The sequence below is a fragment of the Mesoplodon bidens genome, assembly GCF_964165515.1.
Source record: "Mesoplodon bidens genome assembly, chromosome: 10".
NCBI lineage: Eukaryota > Metazoa > Chordata > Mammalia > Artiodactyla > Ziphiidae > Mesoplodon > Mesoplodon bidens.
The window spans coordinates 47,865,965-47,891,582 of NC_138172.1; the positions used below are offsets into that span (position 1 = coordinate 47,865,965).

Below are 25,618 nucleotides of genomic sequence, written 5' to 3' on the forward strand. Positions count from 1 at the left end.
GCTTACCCACGTGGTCCAGCGTGGAGTGCCATGCCTCCTGTCTCTAGGATCAGTGAGTATAATAAAGCTTGGGTCTTTTTTTCTCCTGTGCCTCTCCTCTGTCTCCTCTTCTGGCTGCATCTGACTGACCAACTCATTTTTAAAAAGTGCAAACACAAACCATACCATCAGCTGGAACATCTTTGAGCCATGGGCTGCACTTCACTAAGGGAGTGGCGAGAGTCTACAGCCTGTTCAGCCTTTTCTGGAAAGGCAGCTACTTCATGGAGTTGGCTGACACCCTGGAATCCCACTCAGGCTTGATCTTGGATGTAGTATTTCCATTTAATGATAGCATTTTGATGAGCCTGTCCTATTTTATTAGTAGGATAAGTGAGTACTCACTTGAGGATGGACAGCTCGGGTCTTAAGGTCACATACAGGGCTTTGGTGGTCAGGAGCTCTGTTTCCATTAGGGCCAAAAACCAGCTAGGAGTTGCCATTTGAAGGGGGTGTATCTGGCAGCTATCTTCAGTATTCACCGGTCCAAAACCCAAGGGGCCTATGTACACAAGTAGCAGCCTCTTGTTGCCATAGGCTCCAATCCTCACAAGTAAACGCCAAGATGTGGAGCTCCAGAAGGCTGGCAAGCACCATTGGTCCCAATGACAGGGTCCATGCCAATGCATCTTGCACAGCCTCTAGAGTCTGCTGCTGTTGGGGATCCCATCCAAGGATGGCTGTCTTGTGGGTAACCATGACATAAAGGACCAAAAGAATACCCAGATTTGATACATGTTACCTCTGATAGCCAAGAAGGCCTATCAGTTATGGAGGCTCTTTCTTGCTGGTGGGGGCTGCCAAGGACAGCAGTTTTCGGCTGACTTTATCAGGAATACTCCGATTACTGGCCCAGGTGGCTCCCAGAAACTGCACTTTTGAGCAGGTCCCTGCATCTCATCAGTGTTGTCGGCCCTTCCTGCATGTCATAAGATCTACAACCTTATGTACGGACTGGTCAACTTGTTTCTTGGTCAGGCCAGCAATGAGGACGTCAACACAGTGGATGAAAAGTAGTTCTGGGGATAACTGGGCTTGCTGCAGATCTAGGCCTACCACTGGCAGTGTATTGCAGGGGAATTGAGGTATTGCTATGGACTAAATTGTGTACTCCCTAAATTAACATGTTGAAGCCCTAACCTCCAATTTGACTGCATCTGAAGTCCTAAAATGAGAAATGAAGACAGATTGCAAAAGTGTGCTTATTCTTCAAGACAAAGGAAGAATAACCCTAAAGGTGATTCAGAGATGATCAGGGTTTACCACCTCAGTTTCAAACAGACCAGACAGCTTCCACAGAAGCCATGGGTACAGATCCACCTAGAGCCTTGGGATAGACTCCCCTGGAGCTCTGACTCTGTCTGAGCTCTGGATGCTCCCCAGAGCATCCAGAAGGTGGGACCATCACCCCAGTGGTCCTGGAGGGCAGAGGACCGACCAAAAAGTTATTCTTGAGCCTTAAGATCTCATGTAACTTGCTTTGCTAAGTTTTGGACTTGCTCAGGCCCTAGCACACTTTCTTCCTTCTGATTTCTCCTTTTTGAAATTGGAATGTGTGAGATTACAATGGTCTCTGCCCCCAGTTCCTGGCACAGAGCCCCTGAAACCCCTGTAATTTTCTAAGTCATAAGAGCTCTAGGAGCATCTTTTATTCTAATATTTGGTCTTTGACCCTGGTTCTTGACACAGGGGTCCTGAAACCTTTGTAATTTCCTAAGTGATAGGAGCATCTTTTATTCTAATAAAGCAACTCTGGGTGAGCTCCTGGATGAGAGCTGGTCACCAGAAAGACCACGCCATGATTCAGAGCTCGGAATTTTCAGCCCCCTTCCCCCAGTCCCGTTCTCCTGATTAAGAGAGAAGGGCTGGGAATGGACTTAATGATTGACCATGCCTACACGACAAAGCCTCCATAATAATCCCAATAGAACCAGGTTCAGAGAGCTCCCCAGTGGGTGACACATCCTGACTCCACAGGGACAGAAGCTCTTGTGCTCAGGACCTTTCCAGACCTTATCCTATGTATCTCTTCATCTGGTTATTCATATGTATCCTTTATCATATACCTTTATAATAAACTGGTAAATGTAAGTAAACTGTTTTCCTGAGTTCTGTGAGCCACTCTAGCAAAACCCAAAGAGGGGGTTGTTGGAACCTCTGATCTATAGCTGGTTGGTCAGTAACACAGGTGATAACTTGGGCTTGGAACTAGTATCTAAAGTTGGTGGGGGTGGGGTGGGGGGATGAGGTATGTGTGAGTCTTATGAGACTAAGCCCTTAAGCTGTGCGATCTATTTCCACGTAGTGTCAGAATTGAGTTAAATAGGAGGACACCCAGCTGGTGTTGCAGAGAATTAGTGTGGGGGAAGACACCCACACATCTGGTGACCTCAAGTGTAAGAACTGAAACGTTGTGAGTAGTGAAGGTGACACAGTAGGGAAGAACTGCAGGTTTTTTCAACATACAATGTTGATCCTTTAACTGTCCCAGCACTGTATTTTGGAAGCACATAACCTGTCTGGTTTCACAGGTTCACAGCTGGAGAGGAACTCTGCCTCAGGAGGAATCATAGCTCAAATCTCACCCATATCTGATTTAGATGAGACTTTGTGGACTTCAGAGTTAATGCTGAATTAAGACTTTGGGGCTGTTGGGATGGAATTAACTTATTCTGCAAATGAGGAGGACATGAATCTGGGGAAGCCGGACTCAGAACTTACGGACCAAATGTTTGCCTCCTTGAAATTCATATATTAAAGCCCTAATCCCCAGGGTGATGGTATGTAGAGTTGGGCCTTTGGGAAGTAACTGGGGTTAGATTAGTTTACGTGGGTAGGGCATTAATGATGGAAGTAATGTCCCTATTAGAAGAGGAAGAGACAGAGAGCTGCTCTCTTTCTTTACAATGTGAGGCTATAGCAAGAAGGTGACGGCAGCCAAGACTCAAAGGATCTTTACCAGAACCTGACCATGTTGGCAACTTGATCTTGGACTTCCCAGCCTCCAGAACTGTAAGGAATAAATGGCTGTTGTTTAAGCCACCCAGTCTATGGTATTTTGTTATAGCAACCCAAACTAAGACAGCTGCTAAAGATATGTCCCTCCCAATCCCCTTCCTCCCAAAAAGGGATCAGGCCCAGTTATTTTTATGCTTCAAAGAATAATCCCCTCATTATGCAAACTCTTCCAGGTAATAAAAGAGAAAAAAACAAAACTTCCAAATTCCATTTGCAAAGCAAATTGAATCTAGTTCTGTATTTTAAAAATAAAATAAAATCACCACAAAAAATGGATTTTATTCCAGGAACACAAGGAAATTTCATTTGGAAACTTGCCAGCAAAATCGATTCTGAAAAGAATGATAAAACCATAACATAACACCAACAGATTTTAAAAAGTCTGACAGAACTTAGCATCCATTCCTAATAAAAACTTAAGTATAATAATAATTTGCTATAGGGTATACTACATGCCAAGTATTATTTCAAGTGTGTTACACTTAAGAACTGATTTTATCCTCAAGGCCCTATGAGGTAGCTCCATTTTACACATGGAAGACAAAAGGAAGCAAAGCAACTTGCCCAGGATCACACACCTCAAGAAAGTGGTGGAGGCAGGATTTGAACCTAGGCTTCCAGGCACAAAATCTGTGCTCTTTACCACTATAACATATTGCTTCTTCTAAAAACAGGAATAGAAGAAAACTTCCCAGAGTAGAATATTTATCAGAAACAATGAGAGTGAATGCCATATAAAACTGTGAAATCCTAAAAAACCTTTCTCCTGAAAGTTAGGAACAAGACACTGAATGCCTGTTATTCACTATTCAACATTTTTAAAATATTTGTGCTCATGCACGACGTTAAGTGGCATACAGATTAGAATTAAGAGAACACTAATCGTTATTTATTGTATACCTAGAAAAGCAAGGAAACGAAACTGAAAAACTCTTCAAACAAAAACTAATCTAAAGGCTTCCCTGGTGGCGCAGTGGTTGAGAGTCCGCTTGCTGATGCAGGGGACACAGGTTCATGCCCCGGTCCAGGAAGATCCCACATGCCGCGGAGCAGCTGGGCCTGTGAGCCATGGCCGCTGAGCCTGCGCGTCCGGAGCCTGTGCTCCGCAACAGGAGAGGCCACAACAGTGAGAGGCCCGCGTACCACAAAAAAAAAAAAAAAACTAATCTAGCAAGGTAACTGGATCCAAGTAAATTTTTTTTAAATCACTAATTATTAAAATACTAGCAATAACCAGTAGAAATTGAGGTGTGGCTTTCAAACATAGCCCCTTTTCCTCCAACCAAGAGCCTGAGTGCTTTTCTAGCAAATGAGGACATTCACTGCTACTTAGCACCTAACTCGGACGGGTGGTGGTCAGCTAACAGGGTTATGAACAGTGCTGGATCCCTCCCTCCAGAGACTTAGTGTGGTACGGTATGAGCAGAACCAGAAGATAAAAAATTACAATACTCGACAGAGGGTTCTCTACTAAAGACATAACCAGTCATGTTGAAATCAGAGTAGAGGGCTGGACCCGTGTGTTCATATAGGGTTAGGCTCTCCCCTGGAATCTGGGAGCTTCCAAAGTAAAACACTTTAAAAAAGAAAGTCCTATCGGTTTAAAAAAAATGAAAATAAACACCAAAAATAGAGCTATAACAGAAATTTAAAATACTCACAAATGGCAAATTTCCAGTTCTGTCCTCGGTTTGGTAATTTTTTAGGCTCCTAATAAACACTCTAACCTTTTCTGAGATGCCTCACCCAGAATCATATCTAATTCTTATTTTCTTGAGCCTTAACTCTCTTCCCCTTCTTCTCCACTGTCTCAGAGACATAAATCACAGCTCACAAAAATCTCTCTCCTCTAGGTTATGTGCCTGACATTGCCCCTCTAACCACCTCCTCCTCTGCCACACTGCTGATCCTGTCATACTGCTAAGAGGAAGGGGGTAGCTACCAGGGGCAAAGTTCCCCTAGCATTGAGGCCCTGCTACAAGGATGGAAAGAAAAACTTGTGTCTGATACATGACTGCAGAAGAGGAAATCCCCTGAAAAGATTTTCTTATGCCTTTGAGGTATGAAAGTTGGCCCAGAAGATAATCACAATAATTAAGCATACACCTCTCACCTAAAAATCAGATGACAGTTGCAGGCATCTAGAACTAGTTGGTAAGGAAATCAGAATGGTGTGACTCTATTATCTTGTCACAAACTTCATTACTGTTCATTCCAATCATCCAAGAATGCTAGGAGTTGAAATTTCCATGGAAGTTGAGTCTTCTTTGCAGTAAACTTTGATGCTGTTCTTGTTTACTTAGACAGCAGGGTGGAGAAAGCTAGTACAGAACCGGAGTCCATGTTCATGACAAAGTACATTATCACTGGAACATGACAGCTGCCTCCAATACCTAGATACATACATACAAACACACACACGCACACACTCAAACACAAATCCATTAACTCTCCGAGGCTGAGGTAACAGTAGTAAGACTCTAAAGGACACAAGGAGAAGATATGAATGAGGCCTTTGTATGTGATATACTATGATACCTATCTTTAGAAATTTTAGGTCTGGTGGTGAAAGGGGAGTTCATGCCCACTTTAAGCATGGTTCAGTTGGAGAGGTGAGTTTTTAAAAGCTATTTAACAACTAGAATATGCAAAGTATTATCTATATGCTAAAAGAAATAGATACTATACCCAACCTCAAAGGCAACATGAAGTTAGTATAAAAGGACACAAAGGGGCATTAGGTTGAGAATTGACAAGGCAATTATATAACAATTGCAAATTATAGCACAGGTTAATTCAAAACACTGAGGTCAATCAACAGGTTAGGAGGAAAAAAGGAGCATTTGAAGAAGAAACTCCTTCAGAGATGACCTAGATCTTAAAGGTTCAAGGGACACAGATTGGCCAACAGGAAGAAAAGCTTTTCTAGGTAGAGAACACAAGTGATGAGAGTCTAGATTAAAGTAGTTTTAAAAGGGCCACATTCAAGAGGTAGAAAGAATGACTCAGAGTCTTGGAGAATGACTTTATATAAATGGTAAAATGGAGGAGATGGAATAGAATAAGGAAATATCTCTTTCCTTAAGAATATAATTATGGGACAAATAATTAAGAAACAAGATAGAGTTTAATTTTTTTTAAAAGTGAAAGAAGGGAATTCCCTGGTGGTCCACTGGTTAGGACTCCTTGCTTTCACTGCTCAGGGCATGGGTTGATCCCTGGTCGGGAAAGCTCCCCTGCAAGCCGCATGGCGTGGCCAAAAAAAAAAAAAAAAAAGGTGAAAGGAAAAGGAAACCTACAAGCACATGAAATGTGTAATCCTTAGTGGGGAAGGACGGTACTGTTACTCCCACTCTCCCACCTTCCTGACCACCAAAGAGCATTTAGGGAATGATCCACTTGGATTAGTGGTTCCAAGAGGAGACCAGGGTGAGCATACTTCTTATATAGAAACCTTAACTCAGAGTTCCTTGCTGTCTTAGAGAATCATGCCTTAAGAAACAGACCGAGCCAGACCTGAGTGCTTTTCTCCAGTGTGAGTTCGCTGGTGGTGATTGAAAGTAGAACGCTGACTGAAGGCTTTCCCACACTCAATACATTCATAGGGTTTCTCTCCAGTGTGAACTCTTTGGTGCACAGTGAGTTGTGAGCTGTCACGAAAGGCTTTCTCACAATCTTTGCATTTATATGGTTTCTCCCCAGTATGGGTTCTCTGATGTACCATAAGGCTAGAATTATGACTGAAGACCTTCCCACATTCATTACATTCATAAGGTTTCTCACCAGTGTGAATTCTCTGATGAATAATGAGGTATGAGTTTTGATTGAAGGATTTTCCACACTCATTGCATTTATAGGGCTTTTCACCTGTGTGAAGTCTCTGATGTCTAATGAGACATTTACTCAGACTGAATGCCTTACCACACTCATTACATTCAAAGGGTTTTTCTCCAGTATGAATTCGCTCATGGTCAGCAAGTTGAGAGATCTGATTAAAAGCTTTCCCACACTCACTGCATTTGAATGGTTTTTCCCCAGTGTGGAGGCTCTGATGTCGAATAAGACATTTACTTCGACTGAAGGCCTTGCCACATTCATTACACTCATAAGGCTTCTCCCCAGTGTGGATTCTCTGATGGTCAATAAGATTTCTGTTAGAACAGAAAGCTTTCCCACACTCATTACACTTGTAAGGTTTCTCACCACTGTGAAGTACCTGATGGCGGACAAGGCTTTTACTCCGACTAAAGACTGCTCCACATTCATTGCATCCATATGGTTTCTCCCCAGTATGGGTTCTCTGATGGTCAAAGAGTTTGGAACTCTCATTGAAAGCTTTTCCACATTCAATACATTTATACGGTTTCTCCCCAGTATGGAGTCTCTGGTGTTGAATGAGATGGGAGCTATGGCGATAGGTCTTTCCACAGTCACTGCATTCATAGGGCTTTTCCCCTGTGTGGATTCTGAGATGGACTATAAGCTGAGAGGTCTGCCTGAAGGTCTTGCCACACTCATTGCACTCATAGGGTTTCTCCCCAGTGTGGATTCTCTGATGCCCAATGAGGTGAGAACTCCAATTAAAAGCTTTGCCACATTCATCACATCGATAGAATTTCTGCCCCTTTAGAACTCCCTGATGTTCTGCAGGACTGGAAGACAGGTCTGAATGTCCCCCAAGTTCCTTATATTCATCACACCCATCTTTTGTGGATTTATTTTTATCTTGCTGTGTTATTTCCAAGAAATCGCTTTCCAGTCTGGTCCCTTGTTCACATGAGGGTTGAACTTCTAGCTTCTCTAAAGCCTCTTCACAGGCATCTCCAGATTCTGGTCCTCCGGGAATCATTCCACAGAGTACTACTGAGGTCCTATTAGATGACTTCAAAACTTTAGAAATTTCCTGCTTTGGAGGCAACTCTGAACTCTCCATCCTGTTCTCACCTGCTGCCAAAAGAAAGAAGAAAACAACTTTCACTCATTTCTTGTCCTACTGAAGAAAGAGAATCATCAGGAGTCTATGTACTTGAAAAAACTTCACATTACAGGTAAGGAATGAGGAGACAAATTAAGAACAGGAGAGAAAATGGGAAATGGCTCAAATTTTTCTTCATGGACAGAAAAACAAAGAAGGGAAGCTGGTCAGTGGAGGCGGGCGGAAGAACAGCCCTCAGGACAGAGGGATGCTGAGCCAGCTCAGCCAAGTGAATAGGCCAGTTGAAAGGCAAGAGACCAGACTGTAAAGCATGGTGTGATCTTCCAGAAGTCACTTAGATGCGATGTCTCCTTAGTAAAATGAGGAACCCTAAGGTCCTTTCCAACCATGACATTGTATGGTTCCACAGTTCTCAGCAAAGACGTTGGGGAGAGAGAGTGGTGGCAAATACCTCAAAACAAATATGAGAAACAATGTGGGCAAACCTGAGAGTAGAAGGGAAATTTATATTATGAGGATGTGATTAGGAAAAAGTGTACATAAAGAAGTGATTCTGGTATAACAGGACAGTGACAAGATTTGGAGAAGCCATGGGTAGAGAAATACTGGGGAAAAGTATTGAAAGGGAAAGCAAAGCTGTAAAATTAGGTATCCCCTAGTCCCTGGAGCACTGGACTGGTAGGTGCCAGTAGGCACTCCTATAAAAATTAATTTTTATAATTTGAAACGTAAATCAAAATACATGTTTTGTATCTTGATAATCTGGAGTCATAATGAGACTGACCAGCAGAGTATCTGCTTTTGAATTCTAGAATTTTTGAATACAAAAGTTGGGAGAAGGCAGAGCAATCACGATCATAGCTAAACACAGAAATATTGGTTCCTTTCAATCACATCTTAACCAAGGCCGCAAGCCATCATACTACCTTAGCATACGGAAAGTTAAAGATATTTGGTTCCTTGATTCTAAGCTCACCCTCTCCAGAGTAGGCTACTGTCCTAGACCGGTCAACCCCAGAACCTGCCCTGACAACAGCCCCTTCCAGGAAGCAGCCCTGCCCCAGTCTTTCTGAAGGGGAAGCTGAGGCAACCATGCTTTGTGCCAAGCAACCCAGCTCATCCCATGATGGACAACAGGTGACTGGAACAGGGCCAAGCACTAGACCCCAGTGTAGCTTATCTGTAGATTGGTCATCCACCTCTGCATGGCCTGGGCCAAAGCTCTGCTCAAACAAAGATGATATTTAATAGCTGAACCACCCTTGGAGTCCCTTTCTACATAAATTCTGAATGGAAGGTAGGAAAAACTAAGGAAATTACAAGTAAGAGCTCAAGCTGAAACGATGCATGGAGAGAAGGCAACCATCAGGAGCCACAGCAAGCAGAACATAGGAGGAAACACAAAGTCTACTTAAGAAGGAGCTTGGAGGGGGAAAAAAGATTCAGAGTAAAGAGAATGGGTATCAGTGGGAGGAGAAAACGGATACGCAGGGCACAGCTGTCTTACGACACTGGTGTAAAAATCCTTTCACTTCCACTGTTGAGGTTCCCAGGTCCCCAGGTCCCCAGAAGACTTCGTTTCCTGAAGTCTGGTCTATAGCTGGTCAGTCTGTTCAGGGCGTCCATTCCTTTAGTCTTACTGTAAGTAACTTAGCTCATTGCTTACAACAACTGCTCACTTACTGTAAGTAACTTAGCTCATCACGTTCAATAACTAACTGAATGGCACTCTACTCCCTCCAACTACAAACTCTAATAAACTGGCCCAGCTCAGTGAATAATAAGGAGAATGTTAATAACTATTAAAGTGGGTGATGATGGAGAGGGGTTCATTATACTATTCTCTCCCTTTGTCTTTTTGTATTTTCATAATAAAAAGTTTAAAAAGAAAATGAATATACCAAAGAAAGTGTAAGGAAGACAGACTCTAAGTACCGGGGAACAGAGTCATTACCCAGTGAGGCCAGGCTGCAGCAATTTTCCAGCACGATGTTCCAGTACAGGGCTCTCTGGCTGAGTGCCAGACCTTTCCACTTTTGCTGAGTATAGTCCACAGACAGGAACTCGAACACTGCAGCCTCGTGGAATGACAAGTTTCTACTGCTCAGGGACATTCCCAGTCTGAGGGGCAGAGTCATTAGAGGCACTGAGAGCACAGGGTCGGGGCCCTGGTGGCAAAAGGGGTGGGGGGAGGGTGGGAAGCTGAAAGGACACATTAATAAGAGGAGAAGTCCAGGGCAAGATACAGTCAATGAACTCAGTGGACAGGAGCAGCTCCAGGGGAAGCAGTTAGGCAGGGAAGCCACAGGAGCAGACTCAGAACGGGCCAGAGGCCCAGAGATAAGCTCTAGCTATTCCTGGGCCACAGACTTGGAACTCAGGAAGCTCACCTGGGGCCTGACCATCCGGAGCACAGTTGCCGCTGCTTGGTCTCCTACGTTCCCCACTTGGGGAAGGGCAGGCACCGGGGAAGCATGCTGAGCTGAGGGAGGAAAGAAAGCTCTGAGTGGGACCAGCCCTGCTCTTGGCTCCAATGAGGTCTGTATCCCAGCAAGTGGATTCAGGAGAACCCAGGTGGCTCCACACACACAGACCCTCATCCCTGTTCCATAAAGGCATTATCCTTTGTGAGCTGTGAACTTTTCCTGGAGGCAAGAAGGTCCCTGTTCAAACCGAACTGGCGGTTCCTTCCAGCCCTCTCTCTCCCACTCTCGGAAGGACGCTACACTTCTGACCACCTTCTCTCCCATGACTTCCCCAGCAGCAGCCTGCCTGGCCTCCCCCTCACCTCTCTGCCCCTCATTCCCTGGCTTCTCTTCCTTCACTTGCCCTCTCATCACGGACACTGTAGGTGTTCAGGTCTCAGAGGTTCTCCTTTCCATCTCTCAGAAATCTCATTCTCTAATGCTGCTCTCACAGTTCCTTGTTCTCTCCTCCACATCTGACACAAGCTCTAATTGCCTACTGAACATTTCATCTGGTGTTCCATAGTAGCATAAACTCAGTGTCAAAAACGCATCTTCTTACTATCTTCATTTCCTATCTTCCCACGTTTTGTTAATGATTCCAGACATCAGTCAAAACCTTTAATTTACATTCTCTTTTCTTTAAACCCACATCTAACAGATATTCCCCAAATTGATATTCAGATTCAACACAATCCCTTTCAGAAACCCAGCTGGTTCCTTTGCAGAAATTGACAAGCTGATAATAAAAAAATTCACTGAAAATTCAAGAGTTCCAGTACAAGGCAAAAGAAACTTGAAAAATAAAAATAAGCTGAGGGAATTCCCTGGCGGTCCAGTGGTTAGGACTTGGCACTTTCACTGCCATCGCCTGGGTTCAATCCCTGGTCAGGGAAATAAGATCCCACAAGCTGCACGGCACAGCCAAAAAAAAAAAAAAAAAAAAAAGTTGAAGGATTCACACTTCACAATTTCAAAACATTTGACAAAGCAGCACTCATCAAGACAGTGTGATACTGGCATAAGGATAGACATATACCAGTGAAATAAATTAAGAGTCCAGAAATAAACCGATACATCTACAGTCAACTTATTTTTGACGGAAGTCCCAAGACCACTTAAAGGGGAAAGAGACTCTTCAACAAATGGTGCTGGGACAACTGGATGTACTCATACAAAAGAATGAAGTTAGACCCGCACCTCAGACTATATATGAAAATTATATTGACAGCAGGCCTTGGCACCTGTTGCAAACTGGCCCCACTGCTCTGTGTACCAAATCACAGATGACGGCTAGCTTTCCCTGAGAGCATGGAACCCTCTGTCTCCCACCATGGTTAAGCAAATTTCAAAAAAATCACTACCTTCATCCACGATTAAAACAGAGTCCATCATCTCCTATATTTGCTACAAACCAATACCTAGGCAATGTCTCCTGGACTCAGCGAGCACTACTAGGACTGACAAAAAAGAGACAACCGTAAACTGAGATGGGAAGAAGGCTCACACCAGAAAGCCTGTCATCACTCGGATAAAAGAAACTGCAGTGCTGCTACAAGGGGATGGAGAATCAATTGAAGAACTACTTTGGAAGCTGCTGAAGTTCTGGCAGAGAAATGAAACTTCGTTGTGAAAGAAGGGGGTGGGGTAAGGAAAATAAATACACAGAGAAAACAAAAGCAAAGGAAAACTGAGAAGTGATAAGGTACATAACTGCAGGCCTATAAAAAGAGACTTGAAGACACAACAACAAGAGGAGGCTGAAGAGGAAAGGTGCTTCGGGAGCGGCAGGGGCAGGCTCCAGCCTTGCTGAGCCGCAGCAGCACCAACAGGAGCTGCTCAGGAGGGAGCTGAGTCAGAGAAAGAGGTGAGAGACTTTCCCAGCCAAACTTGCAGAACAGACTGGGGAAGAGAAGGACACTCAGGTGCAGAGAAATCCGGGAGTGAGACTCAACAGAATCAACTGGAGACCAGGGAGAAATATTTTGAAGAAACGCACCCAGCGGGAAATGTAAATGGCACTGACCTATCTCAGGAAATTGAGACCCACAGGGAAGTCAGCACCAAACATAAGCCTCCAAGCCGAACTGTTCTGAAGCAGCTGCTGCAGAAATGTCCAAAGAGGTCAGTGAAATATTTGTAAAGAGGTGATGAGAAGACGGACCAACAGAAAAATGAGGGCAACTGCCTGTGTATATGGCAAAAGATTCCAGCCCTCTGAGCCCAGCCCCTGCAACTATGAACATGGATAAAAGTTAGTACTTCCTGGGACTTCCCCGGTGGTCCAGTGTTAAAGAATCCGCCTTCCAATGCAGGGGACGATGGTTCAATCCCTGGTCAAGGAACTAAGACCTCACATGCCGTGGGGCAACTAAGCCCGCATGCCACAACTAGAGAGCCAATACACCATGGAGCCCGAGCACCACAACTAGAGAGAAGCCAGTGCAGCACAATTCCTACATGCTGAGACAAAGATCCCACATGTCACAACTAAGACCCGACACAGCCAAAAAATTTTTTTTAAAGAAAACCATTCCTTTAAAAAAAAAAAGTTAATGACCTCTTGGGCCTTTCGAAGTCTGAATGAAAGCCCCACAGCATAGTAAAGAGATGGGGCCAGTGAGCTGAAACTGCCCAATTAAATTCAGGTATCCTAATGCCTCAGGGTTCCTTCCAGGTCCCAACTAGCTTCTGAGGACAGAAGAAAAGCTTCATTCATCAACTTGTTAAGATTATACCACAATGGGAGCCCCCAGGCCTGGGGGGCAACCTGAGATGGAGCAGGCCTCTTCTCCCATAGAGCTTCATCTCTCCGCCCAGTTTCATTCCCAAATGAAAATCGCTTTCAAAAGAACAGGGGAAATCCCAAGCAATCATGTGGGCATTTTTCAGGGACATTTTCTTCTTTCTGTCATTTTCTTTTATCAGCTTATATGCAATGTAATTTTGATTTCCTTTTAAAATCCTCATTAAGTAGTCTCTTGTTCTCATGCTTTTCCTGCCCAGTGAGAGTGTACATAAGGTTTACTTTATACGCTGATAGTAAGTAAATAAGTTTCTAAGGCAATTGCCACTAAAGATTGCTTCTACGAAATAATGCCATTTGCAACAACATGGATGCAACTAGAGATTATCATACTAAGTCAAGTAAGTCAGAAAGAGAAACAAATATCATATGATATCACTTATATATGGAATCTAATATATGGCACAAATGAACCTATCTACAAAATAGAAACAGACCCATAGACATAGAGAACAGGCTTGTGGTTGCCAAGGGGGAGGGGGCTGGGGGAGGGAAGGACTGGGAGTTTGGGATTAGCAGATGTAAATGATTATATATAGGATGGATAAACAACAAGATCCCACTGTAGAGCAGAGGGAAATATATTCAATATCCTGTGATGAACCATTATGGAAAAGAGTATTTTAAAAGAGAAGTCTATATGTGTTTAACTGAGTCACTCTGCTGTACAGCAGAGATTGGTGCAACATTGTAAATCAACTATACTTCAATTTAAAAAAAATTTTTTAAAGAAAGATTAATTCTAGTACACATTTAAAATGTTAAAATAATATTTATACTAATTTGCCAATTAAAAAATAAGCTCAACCTAGTGCCCAAAATTTGGTGTCTAAGTACCACTCTACAATGAATGAAACCAGAAATCCTTGCAGAAATGGTTGACTCCAGGGCTGGGGGAGGTAAAAATACAAGATGAGTAACTGTGGTGCCTGAAAATCAGAGAAAGACACACAACAGGATGGAAGCATGTAAGGGGAAACAGAAGCCAACTTGAAAGAGCTCCCAATGGCCAAACTCAGAATAACTTAAGCCACAAAATAAATAACAATACATGCAATAAACCCCCAAAATAAACACTGATCACACACTGATGTAACTGATATAATTAAGTAAATAAACAAAAGGGAGAAAAGGCACAACTCTTCCTCACAAAGAATTCCAGTTAATAAATATAGAAGAAAAAATAGAAATGAAAGGCACCTAGAAGAACATCACAATAATAACTGCTACAGACAAGATCCACCAAGAAATGCTAATTAGTGGCTGAAAGTTGAGGAGAAAGGATATTTCTATGCAAAGTCTCAAAATGTCTTCCTCAAAATAATTACTAGGGCTTCCCTGGTGGTGCAGTGGTTGAGAATCCGCCTGCCGATGCAGGGGACATGGGTTCGTGCCCCGGTCTGGGAAGATCCCACATGCCGCAGAGCGGCTAGGCCCGTGAGCCATGGCCGCTGAGCCTGCGCATCCGGAGCCTGTGCTCCGCAACGGGAGAGGCCACAACAGTGAGAAGCCCGCATACCGCAAAAAAAAAAAAAAAAAAAAAATAATAATAATAATAATTACTAATTACAAAGGAAAGACAGCAACTTTACAGTGATGAAACTTGGCAGAAATACTGGATCAAAAGTAGTATCACTAGTAAGAAGACATATTGACATCATCCTCAATCTAAGCACGAGAACATCTGACAACCAAATCGAGAGGGTCATTCTAAAATTACAAATATAAAATACTTCAAAAGTGTCAAGATCGTGAAAAACAAGTAAAACTGAGGAACTGTCACAGACTGAAGGAGAAGAAGACATGACAATTAAATGGAATGAGGGATTCTAGATTGGATCCTGGAACAGAAAAAGAACATTAGTGAGACAGTGATGAACCCTAAATAAATCAGCACTTTAATTAACAGTATTGGACCCCTGTAAATTTCTTAAGTTTGATGACTATACTATGGCTATGCAAGATACGACCTTTAGGTAAAACAGGTAAAGATATAAGGGAACTCTGTAAAATTCAGACACCCTCTGTGAGTCTACAATTAGTCAAAATAAAAAGTTTTTTTTTTTTTTTGGCCGCACCATGCAGCATGTGGGATCTTAGTTCCCTGTCCAGGGATTGAACCCGTGCCCCCAGCATTGGAACACTGAGTCTTAATCACTGGACCACCAGGGAAGTCCCAAAATAAAAAGGTTTTTAAACTGAAGAAGTCTGAGTTGTTACTGTGTTTGTTTCTATCTAGAAATATTAATGTCTAGATATTATGGATTAACTTGGCAATAAGGGCACTGAATACTGTCAATGCTTATCATCTCCAATTTGTATTCTTTCTTTCATTAATTTAACAAATATTTACTGAGCACCTACTATGTCCTAGGCACTAAGGTCTCTGCAGTGAATAAAGCAGACAAAAAGCACGGCCTTGAGTAGCTTATGAGCAGACAATGAAATAAAGACAGCAACAGGTCTTATGTAATATAATAAAACAAGGAAAGAGGATAAGAGGCCTAAAATCAGGGCAGAAAAAGTATAAGCTCAAAAATTCAGTCTAGAGCACATGACGACTCACCTGAGGGACCTCTTTCAGACAGTTTCTGATATTAAAAATACTGAAGATTGCAAAGTAAAATGACTTATATTTTACTACATTTTCTGTATTTTTTCTCTGGAGAATGACAGCATAGAATGCTCATGCACTAATACTTCCTGGATACCAGAGCCACAGAAAACTTAACCTTGGCATAGCTACTATTTTTCATGTTTTTGTCAGTTTCCCTTCCTTATAAGTACATATAGAGGTTTATCTTCAAAACAATCCCATCTTTTTGGCTTATTTTTAAACCAAAATTTGTCTGCCTTTCTTCAGCATTGAGAACAACATGCAAGAGCAGCCTCATCTGTTAGTCCCTGAAAATGCACACATATACACATGAGTATAACAAATGGAAACTCCCTGAAATCCCTAAGCAAATTACTTCCTTGCAAAATAAGCGACCTAACATTAAGGAGTTTTCAGTTTGGAAGTGAGATAGGCTGGGACCTGGGACCCTTCGCTGCAGTGCCTGCACCTGGACAAACATCTCCTCCACCAACAAAACACAAAGAAACTATAAGGGGCTAAAAATCACTGCTTCCAGGCGCAGCTAGGGCAAATTATGAACAAGATACAAAAAGACCAAAAACCCAACTGCCACTTCTGAGGAGCTGGGAGCAAAAGCAGAGTATATAGCCCGTGTACCCTGCACACAGCACCACCAAGGGTGGGTAGACCACCGAAGCCACCCCTCATTTGGGACCCCCAGACCTACCTCTACCCTCACCCCAAGTAAGACCCCCCCCACCGTCGCCGCTTTAGGGAGCAAGCAAGGGAACCTGTTACTTGTTTTCGCTCCCTCCTGCTGCCTTGCCTGAATTTCTTGTCAGGCCTCTTCTCAATTTCTATTGATTAAGGAGGCCAAGAACCCTGGTTGGTGACAGACCCGCAAACAGTTTGAAAGAGGATGGTGTTCTTTTCCTTGCCACCACTTTTAACTTAGGAAGGAGACTATTTTCTTATTTCTTAAGCCTATATGTCAGACGACAGTAGAGTGGTTTTAGGTTAGTGCTGTTACTTGTATTTAAAAACTGCATTTTATAGACACTACTCTTTTATTTTGAAAATAGAAATAATCACCCTAATAAAGAATTTGCTATTTTTCTGCACAAACGTCACTTGCTCAGCATTTACAGCTTCATGTAATGTGTATTATACGAAATAAACTGCAAACAAAATGTTTTATTTTAACTATACTTGCAAATATATATCTCAGTGGTGTCATAATGCTGGCATCAATTTTAACCAATAAAGGAACAAATGCATTCCGGAAGTTGAAGATATAATTTTCAAGAAGCAACAGTATGAATGTACTTAATGCTACTGAATTATACACTTTAAATGGTTAAAATGGTAAATTTTTATGTAGCATATGGTAAATGTTATGCATATATTATCACAATATTGTTTTATTACAATACTAGAAAATTTTTAAGCAATAGTAGGATCCTGTTTCGTAGTTTAAAATTTACATATACGTATAAGAGTTTGCATAATCATGCACAAATTTTAAAAGGTCAGGAAGCCTCCAGACAAAAACATTAACGGACTGCAGTTACTTTTACTTTTCTTACGCTCACCCGCGTCATCTAATTACCTGTAATGAATACGCTTTGTTTGCATAATTGGGAGAAGTGATAAAACACAGAAACCATTACTCCAAATTCGCGCCCCGGGCAGCGAAGCGCAGGCAGATACGCCCTCACCGGGGCGGGTCGGGCTCCCTGGCCAGACCCCCGCCCGGGGGCAGCCTCCAGGCCAAGCCTCACCCGCCGCCCCCCGGGAACCCCGCGCCCGCACGGCAGCCCCCGACGCCCCCTGTTGCCCCGCTCACCGACGCCCGCGGTTGCGAGACTCTCCGTCCCCGGACTGCACGACCCGCCCCACGCCAGCCCCCTTTCCGGGCTCTCCGCTGGTCCGTATCGCGCACGCGCATGCCGCTCCGGGCCTCTAGGCCCCTCTAGGAAGCAGGGAGGGCCAACGTCTCAGCTTCTCCCAGGCCCTAGTGCCTTTCTGGGCGACCTCTGAGCCCAGCCCGTAGGCTTGTCCCCCACACTCCCCACCTAACCTAACCCGCTGGACGCCTGCCTTCTCTTCGTGCCCCAGATCTCTATCAGTCTTGTCCTGTTTTCCTACACCCCTCCCCATGTGTGTGCAGGGCTTCACTCCAGGGCTCCCTCCCCCCAGAGAAGAATGATATCAAAGCTGTTTCTTATCCCCAGCTGCTTGAGTGGATCCCAACTGGGTCTTTCCTTGCTAGGTGCTTCTGGCTCAATAGAATGAGACCAGGTTCAGCAGAGCAGAAACTTTATTTGTTGATCAAGGAATGAGGAGGGGTGAGCTCCTGTTCTGAAGCCCCCTTCCCCTTGAGGGAGGGAAGCCTGCAACTTTTAAGGGGTAAGAGGTGGGTGTGCCATCAGAATTTGGGGGAAGAGGTGGAGATTTCCAGAAACAGCAGGAGCAAGAGCATTCCTCTGGGCTCCCTTGCACTCAGCACTAGTTCTGCCTAGCAAAGTACAAGTCTCCACTTTGGGCAGTGGTCCTAGCATGGTAATGAAGCAAGGGCAGCTTTCACACACTTCCATCTCATCTGCACAGGTGCTGCCCTCGTGGTCAGACTAGAACCGGTTCAGGAGAGTTGACTTTTGCCATCTTGGGCCTTTCTGGCTCGGGCCGGTTCTTCGGTTTTGCTTATGTGGGCTTCTGCCTTCCTTTCTATTAAGCAAGCATGGCTGTGGCATAGATTAGCAGATTGTGGCGTGGGAACAAAAAGGGAAAGTAGGTTAGCCTCTGTGCAGTTATGGGTCTCTTTCCGGTGACAAAGCCAGGAGTCAAAATACTGACCAGGCTGGCCAGAAGGAGCTGTTAAGGGGACCACTCATTACTCCCTGGGGCCCCTTTCAACAAGGGGAACCAGATGCTCAGGGAGGCTCTGTTCCAGGACAGTCTCTTCCCCCATCACCACCACAACCAGGGGTACTTGCTTATTCCCAGCCCACAGACACACAAAACTCTACCTTCCCACAGCTTCCAGCTCTTTTATCTTATGGGTGACTTCTAACAAGGCTTACCTAGTGGGTGAACAATGGTACTATTTGCCAATATGTGGAATCCTGGAGGAGTAGGTTTGGGGAGAGAGGGGCTGCTTGAAGAAGGGCTGAAGTCACATCAGGAGACTGCCCAGTCCCTGTAGGACAAATGTCTTCTATCGACAGCATCAGAGAACCTGGAGGGTGTGGAGCCAATGCCGTAAAGACAACCTGCTGCCATTGGAGGACACGTGCAAGCTGCTGTGTCAAGGGGCCAGGTAGCTGTCCGGTTGCCCTCTGGTACATGCGTCCTAGTGCCAGGCCTCAGCATGTTGCCAACTGATGTTTCAGTAGGAGGGATGCTTATCCGTGCGCTGAGGCTCTGTTCCAGTCGTCTGAACCACCCCAGGTTCTTTGTCAATGCCCCAGCCACCAAGGATGGAAAGAGAGAATGGATCCTGGCACCAGAGAGCTATTGATGAGATGGAAGAGAAACCAACGGCACAGCATAAATGAGGAGGGTTCAAGCAGCAACATATAAAAAGTGTAATTGGGGACTTCCCTGGTGGTCCAGTGATTGAGGCTCTGCGCTTTCACTGCAGGGGGCGCAGGTTTGATCCCTGGTCGTGGAACTAAGATCCCATATGCCTCGTGGCGCGCCCCCCACCACACACACAAAAAAGTGTAATTGTTAAGAAAACACAACATGAGGTGGTACAAAACCCCCGGGCTAGCGATATTTGGAAACTATTACCACCCCTAGGAGCAGGCAACCTGACAGAAGCTGTGGCCTTCAGTTCAGGGACACGCCCAACCCCATGGTCCAGCACAGTGAGCTGGGGTAATGTTTCCTGACTCTCCCTTTGATCTCCTGCCAGGGCCTGCCACTGGCCCAACTGTGAACAAAGAGTATCTCTCATCACCCAATTATATAAGGGTTAAGTTGCAACCCACTGCACTCTGCACCCTGAGAGGAATTCAGGATGAAAAAGAGATAAGGCACTCTGTGCTTTGGATAAACAGGCCCCTAGATAGTTAAATGTATATCTCAGGAAGAATTTCAATGACCCCAGATTCTTGCATCTTCCCCTACATAGAAAAGCAATGAAATTATTAACTTGAGATATCTGTTCTTTGTGATTAGCAGTAGTCTTTTACCATGATGTATGCTTGGCTACATGCATTTCCTAGCCAAAAGAAAAGGAAAAAACCATATATGAACTGGTTCCCCCTCACCTCTTCAGAGAAGTTCATCAGAGCTACTGAGAGGCTGTCTCCTGGTCTCTAGTCCTCAGCAAGACCCTGAACAAAACGTAAACTCACAACTCTTATGTTGTGTGTTTTTCTTTAAGTCAACATGACTCAACTGGAAGCTGGTGGAAGAAGGTCAGCTTCTCAGGTCTCAGGACAGCGTTGAGAAGGATTGAGAGTGAATATGGGGGAGAACTGGAAAATATCCAACACACTTAAAAAGGAAAATGGGAACTGCTTGTCTATGCAGTTTTTCTTCTGAAATAATGTTCTTAGTAACTTGTCTCCAAGGAGTGGGTGTGTGGGTAAGGGATTGAACATCTGCAACCACACACAGGAAAGAGTTTTGAGTTTTGTCTCATCAACTGAAAGAAAAACACACAACATAAGAGCTGGTAGATTGGGTTTTACTGAGGACTATAGCCCAGAAGACATCCTCTCAGCAGCTCTGAGAGAGCTGCTCCACAGAGATAGAGGAGAAGCCAGTACACATATGATTTTGTCTAGGGAATATATGCTGTCAAGCATACATCTCAGTGAAAGGTCACAAGGAACAGATATCTCAGTTAATTATTTTAGTGCTTTTTCTATGTTTGGGAAAATGAAAGAATCCAGACTCATTAAAATTCTTCCTGAGATACACATCTGTCTGAGGGGCCTGTTTTTCCAAAGCACAGAGCGCCTCATCCTGGTTTTCATCCGGAATTCCTCCTAGGGTGCACTGTCAGTCAGCAGCTGCATTGGCAAATGACTTAATCCTTATAAAACTGGATGGTGAGCAACATTTTTTGTTTTACAGTCTGTTTGAGAGCACAGTGTACCCATCACAGAGGAGCTCAAGCAGGTTCTGTTTGGGGTGTGCTTATGCAATGGGACCGCAGCTAACGTGGACAGCACCCAGACTGTTGTGGTCAAACAGATCCAGCAGATCGGCCCCTCCAGCATTTGCACCGCTGCAGAAGCAGTCTCTTTGCTCTGTTTGCTCTGCTCAGAGAGCAGCTCTGTTTTGAAGTCCTGCCCAGCTCCCTGAGGCTCAGCCCACCTCGGCCACTACCTGATTTCTCTGAGAGCCACAACACAGAGCCTGTAGCAAGGAGATCTCTTCCGTCCTCCGGTTGGGGGCCTATTCTTGGAGCTCTGTTTCCTGAGTGCTTTACCTCCTTCCACATTGGGCCAGTTTGCTTGGCAGGAGCCCTGGGCAGAGCTTCTCCAACTTTAATGTGCATAAGAATGCAAATCACTTGAGGTTAAACAGGCTTAACTGGTTAAACTGCAGATTCTAATTTGGGAGGTGTGCGAGGGGGCAAAGACTGTGTCTGACAAACTCACAGGTGTGAGCATGTTGTGTTCCTGTACCAGGCTTTGAGTAGCAAAGAACTGTGAATGTAAATCACCGGCTCTTAATTCTGCTGCACAGTATAATCCCCTGGGGAGCTCTTAAAGCATTTATATTACACATCAATTAAGCGCAAAGCTTTGTGGGTGGGGCCCAGGTGTTCCTACTTCTTTAACTCCCCAGGTGATCCCAACAGGTAACCAAAGTTGACAACCTGGGAGTGCAGGATCCTTCCTTTTACCCTGATTCCCTGCAGCGTGCAAAAGCCACAGGCTGAAGGGTTTTGTTCATTTGTGTGTTTCCAAATTTAAAATGCATCAGCTTTTTGCCTCTAAAAAGAAGGGGAAAAGCTTCCGCTTAATTTTTTCCCTCCTATTTGAAGTTTGGGTATGGGGAGTGGGAATGTGGTCAGGACTGTGGCCAGAGAAAATAGATCAGAATGTAAGCCTAAGAATCAGCTGTGGCCAAGTGACAGAAAGTAAAATGTCCTGCTGGGATTTTCACCCTTTTTCTAGCCACAAATCTGGGCCCTGTCTTTGAAGACATAAGGCACTCAAGTACCTACTATGAAAAGAGCCAGTGGTCCAGTGTGGAAAATTGATAGGCCACTTCACTAATAACTTCACATCAAATATTTACAAATGCTAAGTTAAAAAAATGTAGGGAATTCCCTGCTGGTCCACTGGTTAGGACTCCGCAATTTCACTGCTAAGGGCGCGGGTTCAATCCTTGTTCGCGGAACTAAGATACTGCAAGCCAAGCAGTGTGGCCAAGGAAAAGAAATAAAGTAACAGGGTTATTTGAGAGTGACTGATTACCATGCCTGTATATTTTCTTAATCACCTCACAATTCCTGTAGCTCCTAGCACACTGCCTGCCATAGATTGGTTTGGGTTGCCCTAGCAAGTAGGGCAAGTGGAATACCCACCCAGGACAAATCCTTCCGTCTTTTCACTACAACTTTCCATCATATCCTGTTCCATCTCCATCTAGAGGAAGAGCAGGGGATGGCATGGCTCTGACCTGGGATCCCAGAAGCTACGGAAAGGGGTTTGTGGGTAGGGTAGTGAGGAGGGCTAGTTAGGCTCAAGGACAAGTTTCCAATGAAAACTGAAGTCCCTGTCTAAGAATGGGCACCACCCAGAGAAGCAGGGATGATTCAAAATATTGAGGCCAAGAGTATATCAAGAACAACAGGCAAGGAGGAAGGTCAAAACACATCAGAAAGTCAGAGCAGGCTGGTTCCTAGGCTCTAACTGGAAAAGACTTTGCGGCATTATCTGCTGGAGAAGCAGGTACAAAGCAGTATAAATTTTAGTTTGTACATATGGTTATAGCTATTCTGATTCCAACCATTTTTTTCTTATCATTTTTTAAAGTTCCCATGTTCCAGTTGGTAAATAGTGGCTGAACTATTTAAACACACGCTGAACCCCACAGGAGCTCCCCCGCCAACCAACCCCTCACGGATCACTCATGTGAGACAACAATTGAAGAGTTAATACCTATCCTATCAAGGACCCTTCAGATCTGCTTTGATCCATTTAGGCTAGTAAATTGTTAATAATTTAAATATTACCCCTAAGTGAGAAAGAGACCTAAGTAGCACTTTCAGTTCTGTCTGTGGACTGGAGTCTTTGAAGGGGCCTAATATCCCTCCCTACCTGGAACTCCTCCTCACAGGTAGAATGAGACCAGGTAGGAAGTGTCAACCAAAAAAATAATGTAGGAGGATGAAAAAAAAAAAGTTTATTTGGGATCTTATTGCAATTGCAATAACTGTAGCTTGGGAGACACAGATTCAGGTAACTCTTTTTTTTTTTTTTTTTTTTTTTTTTTTGTGATACGCAGGCCTCTCACTGTTGTGGCCTCTCCCGTTGCGGAGCACAGGCTCCGGACTCGCAGGCTCAGCGGCCATGGCTCACGGGCCCAGCCGCTCCGCGGCACGTGGGATCTTCCCGGACCGGGGTACGAACCCGTGTCCCCTGCATCGGCAGGCGGACTCTCAACCACTGCGCCACCAGGGAAGCCCTCAGGTAACTCTTGAAAGAGTATTCCCTGATGGGGAAGAGAAACAGGGGCTTATAAAGACAAAAAGCCACGAGGCTGGGACTTCCCTGGTGGCACAGTGGTTAAGAGTCCGCCTGCCAATGCAGGGGACACAGGTTCGAGCCCTGATCCAGGAAGATCCCACATGCCACGGAGCAACGAAGCCCGTGCACCACAACTACTGAGCCTGCACTCTAGAGCCTGTGAGCCACAACTACTGAGCCTGTGTGCCACAACTACTGAAGCCCGGGCACCTAGAACCCGAGCTCTGCAACAAGAGAAGCTACCACAATGAGAAGCCTGTGCACTGCAACAAAGAGTAGCCCCCACTTGCCACAACTAGAGAAAGACCACACGCAGCAACGAAGACCCAACGCAGCCATAAATAAATAAATAAGTAAATGTTTTTTTTTTTAAATTATTAAAAAAAAAAACAAAGGCACGAGGCTCTTAAAAGTTGCCTGGCGGGGCTTCCCTGGTGGCGTAGTGGTTGAGAGTCCGCCTGCCGATGAAGGGGACACGGGTTCGTGCCCCGGTCCGGGAGGATCCCACATGCCGCGGAGCAGCTAGGCCCGTGAGCCATGGCCGCTGAGCCTGTGCGTCCAGAGCCTGTGCTCCACAATGGGAGAGGCCGCAACAGTGAGAGGCTCGCGTACCACAAAAAAAAAAAAAAAGTTGCCTGGCAAGAATTGTGGTTGGCACTGACATGATCGGAAAAGATTTGTCCTCAGGAATCACAAGTTTTTTTAGGGTGTCAATAAGTAGATATATTGTTTCTGGCAGATGTTCGGGATGACTTCATTAGGTCAAAAGGTCAGGTTCCACAGGCTAAGACGTGCATAAGTCACGCTTCCTCAATAGCTTGTTAGAGAGCTCTCTTGGCAATACAGACTCCATTTTTATTTTCCTTCCGAAGAAGAGCATCTCCTAATTAACTCCTTAGTTGCTGGATCATTTGGATGATCAGGGTTAGCATGATTGTAGAGCAATGAAAGATGGAGTAGATTAAGAATGTTGGGAGAGAGGACTTCCCTGGTGGTCCAGTGTCTAAGACTCTGTGCTCCCAATGCAGGGGGCCCGTGTTCGATCCCTGGTCAGGGAACTAGATCCCACATGCCACAGTTAAGAGTTCGCGTGCCACAACTAAGACCTGGTGCAGCCAAATAAATAAATTTTTTTTTTTTAAAAAAGAAAAGGAAGGTAGGGAGAGCTGGTATCATAGGGCAATGGGGTTAAGGACCTCATCCATTCTCCACAAGCCTGGATAATTATTCACTGCGTGGGTGGAAGATGTGGGAGTGCCTGCTAGAAGGAGAGACAGATGTGTTCCATGCTCATGGCCTCCCACATGGCCTGGCTCTGGTTACCTTACTTTCCAGACCAGCAGAAGTTATAGATTCCCTTGTGTGACCTGACTGCCAGGGTGTCAGTGGGGTTAGGGGTGTACAGAGCAGGGAGATGTAGAGGCCGTAATTGTTCTGTTGGGGATGATGGAGTACAAGTTGGATGCCGTCTTGTAGGCGGCAAGATGAGAGAACCAGGAGAGTTATGAGGAAGATGTTCTTGAGCACACAGTTAACACTTCATGTGTGGTCCTCAGTCAGTAGAAACTGGGCAGGGAATGGGTAAATATAGAGTTAGAATGGCTCAACTGTTCCTTCCAAAATCAGGAGACAGACTGGAGACAGTATTCAGAAATTAAGTGGTTAGGGAGTCATAGGAGCAGGGTACCTCCTTGATGAACAGGTAGGTCAGGACTGATGTGGACAGGGGACTCGCGTGAAGTGTGTCAGTACTATCTACTGCCACCCTGTGGGGGATGTAGGTCAGTGATGAGGTCTGGGGTAACCCATCTGAGGGTTTTGGGGGTCTGGAATAACTGTTACATTCCCTCGAGCCTCCCAGGCTTAGCCATGGCTAAGATGCAGGTTTCATGAATGGCAAAACATGGGTTTTAATTCCTGACATGAGGCGTAGTGGGTGCTAAATCTGGCACCAAGAACTTCAAACGAAGAGAGGCTGTAAATTCAGATGGAATAATGGTCTAGTTGGAGCTGTGGAGGTAGTGTCACCTTTATAACCCATGGAGGAATGACAAA

At 44.6% G+C, this 25,618-nt stretch overlaps 1 protein-coding gene across 1 annotated transcript; it reads right to left on the bottom strand.

Annotated features, from left to right (window-relative positions):
• Nucleotides 1–3,346: 3,346 nt before the first annotated feature.
• Nucleotides 3,347–17,752, bottom strand: LOC308624143 (uncharacterized protein). Its single transcript, XM_081247128.1, has 2 exons — nt 17,689–17,752; nt 3,347–8,001 (listed from the first exon to the last, which is right to left on the bottom strand). The coding sequence occupies exon 2, from the start codon at nt 7,988–7,990 to the stop codon at nt 6,551–6,553; it is 1,440 nt and encodes a 479-aa protein (XP_081103254.1). The 5' UTR covers nt 7,991–8,001; nt 17,689–17,752; the 3' UTR covers nt 3,347–6,550.
• Between the last annotated feature and the right edge of the window lie 7,866 nt (nt 17,753–25,618).

Excerpts from the sequence above, each read along its gene's own strand:
- LOC308624143 (XM_081247128.1), bottom strand. The coding sequence starts at position 7,990 with ATGGAGAGTTCAGAGTTGCCTCCAAAGCAGGAAATTTCTAAAGTTTTG.